Source organism: Anopheles darlingi, chromosome 2 (genome assembly GCF_943734745.1).
Source record: "Anopheles darlingi chromosome 2, idAnoDarlMG_H_01, whole genome shotgun sequence".
NCBI classification, from domain to species: domain Eukaryota; kingdom Metazoa; phylum Arthropoda; class Insecta; order Diptera; family Culicidae; genus Anopheles; species Anopheles darlingi.
In genome coordinates, this window is record NC_064874.1 from 70436057 (window position 1) to 70440468 (window position 4412).

Consider the following 4412-nt stretch of genomic DNA (forward strand, 5'->3'; position numbering starts at 1 on the left):
GGCGTAAATTATAAGGCTTAAGCTTACTGAATGTTATAATTGTTAAATGAAAGTGTGACAACTACGTTTGTCGATGCATTACTGAAAGTATAAGATCATTCGATAATACATACAAAAACCATGATAGGAAACCACATAGAACGGCTCTGCGGTAGTGTTTCTGTGTAGCTTCTAACAGAGATCCGAAAAAGTTAATGAAACTATGTGAACGGTTTGATCGGGATTCTTTAAAAGACCTTTTTTCAAACGGTCGCTCTTCAAATCGCCAAGTCGCAGTCTTTGCGTGATTCTACTCTTCCTGTCCCTTTTCCAACGAACCTCGTTTAGCGGCTCTTTTGTGCCTTTTGGATCCCAACGTGGTTAGTTTTGGACCAAAGCCCGCGTTTCCGGCAGAGAGAACGAGATGGCACATACGGTCCGTTTTCCGCTCGCGAAGTGTAGGGAGGGGAGGGGGGCTTCAAAACGTTGCGACATGGTTACCTTTTACTTTGTTCCCGTAAAATTTAACATTTTCCAGCGCTTTTTAAAAAACGACCGCCATGAGTTGGTGCAGGTGAGCCTAGCGTGACTATTGAGCAGCCTCTGCCTCCGCCAGAGATCCCGAGATGGCGACCAAGTGGTTGGCAAGAACGAAAAAGAAGTTTCTCCGATTACACCCGGCCTGGCGAATGTACTTAATCGTGCTGGGACTCCTGGTCCTATACAACGAGGTGCTGATTTATGTGTTGCAGAAGCTTAAATGGTCCAATATTTACTGCAAAGAGCGTAAGAACACGGTATCACCGGGCACACCTGGAGCAGGCAATAATGTGATGTCGTCGTGCAATTTTTTTGATCTCCACAGCCAGCTGCGTGAGGATATTGCTGGTGGCGGATCCGCAAATTCTGGGCAAAACGTACGACACGCACTTCTACGTCGGGCTAGCGAACTACGACTCGGATCGATATCTGGCCTGGTACTACGAACAGGCGGTCACACACGTTCAACCGCACGTAATCATCTTTCTTGGCGATCTGATGGACGAAGGCACCGACTCGACCGAGATGCACTTCGAGGAGTACTACACCCGGTTCGGGGAGACATTCCCGACCCATCCGACTGCCAAGCAAATCTACATCCCGGGCGATAACGACATCGGTGGCCTGACGTACAACTCACCACTGAATCCCGTTGCTAAGCGACGCTTTCGGCAGTACTTTTCCGAGCGCCCAGCTTGGGTGATCAACGATAATCTGACGATCTACAACATCAACCGCATTACGGCCGAAATGACGTTGAACGATCCCCGGATGGTCGACAGCACGGGCCAGGATGTGTCCGATCGGTATCTGCGCATCTTCGTCAGCCACATGCCGGTGCTGGATATACCGTCCTCCTTTACCTTCCAGGCCATCGATAACCTCAAGCCGAGCGTGATCTTTTCGGCGCATCTACACGTTTCGCAGTTCGCCCGGACACACCGGAGCCGGCTAAAAACGGTGGGCTATGAACCACTGAGTCAAGACAAGAAAACGGCCTACAAGGTGCATTCGTTCGATCTGAGTTATCATAAGGACACCCAGGAGCTGCTGGAGATCACCGTGCCAACCTGCTCTTACCGTATGGGTGTACCGGACATAGGCTACGGTTATGCAGTCATCGGTAGGTGATAGCCGGAGTAGCCGGAAGTACTTGCTTTCCTTGCAATCAATTTCTGGCAGATACTGAAATGACTCGTACCTTTTGTTTTTCAGATGGAACCACCCTGAAGTACACCGTGTTGTGGACCACCAGGCGTATTTATCAACTGATCTCCTACCTTGTCGTGTTGAGTGTTTCCGTTGTAATGTTTCTGTTTTTTACTGGTCGATCGCTACTGCGGCGCTGCTTTGAACGGCCACAGCACATACGGTTACCGATGTATTAGAAAAACGGGCACCGCGAAAAGTGGTTGCCCCTGGAGCTTATCGTCGAATTGAATGCAGCTGCTAATAAAGTGCTTTCGTGGTGTTGTATTCTTTACTAAATGAATGGTTTTTTTTATTCGTTCTATTCGTATGCGTCACATGTGTTCCGTGATACTATGCTTTCCAAGAAGGTACAAAAACCAAAACCGACTCGAGGGTAGGATAGAACTATTTTATTTAAACACATCTACATGAGAGAAAGATAGTTTTGTTACATAAACCATACTGCTGCTTCAGCATGCGACTCCTTATTTGCCAATAAATGCAGCCATGGGGTCCTCCTCGCGCCTTCGCTTCATCATATACGCCTCGATTTCCTCTTCCGTCGGTACGCGCACCTCGTACATGCTGTTGTACGGACGCTTTCGTTCATCCTGGCGAAGTAGCTCGGCTGCTCGCTGCTGGTTTCGCTCTTCGGCCTCGAGTGCAAGGTCAAGTTTGCTCTTCTCCTTCTCCAGTCGCTTCTGCTGCTTGCGTTCCTCCCGTTGCTGGCGACGCTTTTCCTTCTTTCGCTTCTTTTTCGATTTCTTGGATTTCTTCGATGAAACCTCCGCCTCGCTTTCACTGCTACTGCTAGAACCGCTGTGACTAGCGGCACTGCTTTCTTTGTGGTCCGGTACAACCGATGATTCCGAGGGCTTTGCAAAATCTGCATGGGGAGCATTTTCCGAGCCTTGAGCATCCTGCTGACTTCCATCGCCGGGTTGCTCGGGTATTTTCATCTTTTCTTGGCTGTTATCGTCGGCATCGCTGTCGTCATCGCCATTGCCATCGTCTGGTTGCTCCGATTCGACCCGTGGTTTCATAATGGATCCCTTGCCATTGTCTCCGACACAGTACGAATTTTTGATCGTAGATTCACAGCACCGATAACCCCAGATACCGTTGCTCCAGAACGAACCCCACACGGTGGTGTGATTGTTGATGTACACATCCTCCTCGAAGCGCGAACGAATGATCGGCTTGTCCTGCCCCTTGATGATTTTACCTTGCCGCGAATACTCGACATAGTTTTCGGTTTGTGCCAGTAATAGCGCCTTTGGTGGAACCTTCAGGTGCTCCTCACCACCGTACTGCTCCAGTACCTTGTTCTTTACCTCGTCTTTGAATTGGGACTTTTTCGTATCGTACTCCTTCTGCAGCAGCTCCAGTTTCGTCGGTTCGGCCAGCACGTGCACATCGACGCCCTTCCCGTACGCCTCCCAGGCAAACAGTTGGGCCTGAGCGTGCTTCTGGATGTCACCCGAAAAACGAACAAAGTTCTCTCCCGCAAAGTCCGTATCTTCCGGTTTCAGATTCGGATTCGGGTTGTCACGCATGGAACGTGTCTTCGGGTCGTAGTATGCCGAGTTAGGATCAAGATTCCGCAGATACTTGGCCGTATCCTCGCGAATGCGCAGATTGCGCACCGTAATTCGCTGCTTCGAGTCCACCTTCGTACCCGGCATGTCTACCTCGTCCACATACTTGTCTTCGTCGCTTTCACCCTCCTCTTCAGCCTGGTCCGGGTTTTCCTTTAGCTTCTGCGCCCGGAGCTCACGCTTCGCCTGCTCGATCTTGAGATACTCCTCAACGATCTCCCGATGATTGGCCGGATCGTACCCAGCCCACCGGTCCCGCTTGCCGTCGTAATCGCTGACAATTTTCGGTTGGATGAACTCATCGTGGGCGATCTGTTTGGCGGAAAATTTCGCTCCCACCTTCCGCGGACGCTCCATACAATCGACTCGCTTGTGTGTCATAGCGCCACAGTTTTCACACGCTCCCTTGCGGAACTTGGTCACCACCTTGCTGGTGTCGACACCACGCTTGTACCACTCATCGATCCCGGAAAAGTGCTCCTTGCGTTCTTCCTGCGGTCGCTGATGTTTGAGGGTAGGACCGGTCGTGTTGTAGTACCATGGCACGGACGAGATGTACTGCGGAATGTGCGGATTGATGTCACGGCCCTCCTCGTCGACGGCGGCCGGGGCCGTTCCCGCTTTCCGGGCCTCCTCAAGCTCCTTCGCCTTGCGCCAGTCTTCGCGGGATTTCTTTTTCGGTTCCTCATCTTCGGCCTCCTTGTCCCGTAGCAGCATCGACAGAGGGATGCGGGACGACGAGCCTGCCATCTTGCAGCAGATCTACCGGGCCGCTTTTCTGTAGAAATGGTTTTCTTTTGCGGTTGCTGAAATTACGGAACTACCGAAAACTGCTGCGACAAAGACGAACGTAAACAAACCCCACCCAGATAGCCTACGCCCTCAAGGAATGTCAAATTCTTTATGCTTCGTGTGGCGCGGCCTATAGATTTTCAAACCGGATTCAAACCAAGCTCAAATTTAAGCCGACTTTAAGAGCTTCTGGAGTTCCAAGATAAATATTTGTTAAATCTTGTGATAAAATGCTTAAAAGAGAAACTATAATAATAAAAAGATCATCAGGGAGTTTATCTTAATACACCGATTTTTTTCCAAATGCCTTCC

General features: G+C 50.2%; 3 protein-coding genes across 4 annotated transcripts in view; 2 read left to right on the forward strand and 1 right to left on the reverse strand.

Moving 5' to 3' along the window:
• Positions 1–141, forward strand: part of LOC125952356 (enolase) — a 3005-nt gene extending 2864 nt beyond the window's left edge. For both annotated transcript variants that reach the window (XM_049681801.1, XM_049681800.1), the window contains exon 4: positions 1–141. This exon is cut by the window's left edge and continues 1319 nt beyond it. The gene's annotated coding sequence lies outside the window, so the exon portion shown is untranslated.
• Positions 142–455: 314 nt separating this feature from the next.
• Positions 456–2007, forward strand: LOC125952372 (uncharacterized). Its single transcript, XM_049681819.1, has 3 exons — positions 456–765; positions 845–1642; positions 1735–2007. Exons 1-3 carry the CDS (start codon positions 606–608, stop codon positions 1905–1907), a joined length of 1131 nt encoding a protein of 376 aa, XP_049537776.1. The 5' UTR covers positions 456–605; the 3' UTR covers positions 1908–2007.
• A 91-nt stretch (positions 2008–2098) lies between these two features.
• On the reverse strand, positions 2099–4133 carry LOC125952328 (pre-mRNA-splicing factor Slu7). Its single transcript, XM_049681767.1, has one exon. The coding sequence runs from the start codon at positions 4056–4058 to the stop codon at positions 2196–2198; it is 1863 nt and encodes a 620-aa protein (XP_049537724.1). The 5' UTR covers positions 4059–4133; the 3' UTR covers positions 2099–2195.
• Between the last annotated feature and the right edge of the window lie 279 nt (positions 4134–4412).

What these genes read in the sequence shown, in the direction of transcription:
- LOC125952372 (XM_049681819.1), top strand. Translation starts at nt 606, where the DNA reads ATGGCGACCAAGTGGTTGGCAAGAACGAAAAAGAAGTTTCTCCGATTA. An exon ending in CAATATTTACTGCAAAGAGC is followed by an intron (nt 766 to 844) that starts GTAAGAACACGG and finishes TGATCTCCACAG; the next exon opens with CCAGCTGCGTGAGGATATTG. An exon ending in CTACGGTTATGCAGTCATCG is followed by an intron (nt 1,643 to 1,734) that starts GTAGGTGATAGC and finishes TTTGTTTTTCAG; the next exon opens with ATGGAACCACCCTGAAGTAC.
- LOC125952328 (XM_049681767.1), bottom strand. Translation starts at nt 4,058, where the DNA reads ATGGCAGGCTCGTCGTCCCGCATCCCTCTGTCGATGCTGCTACGGGAC.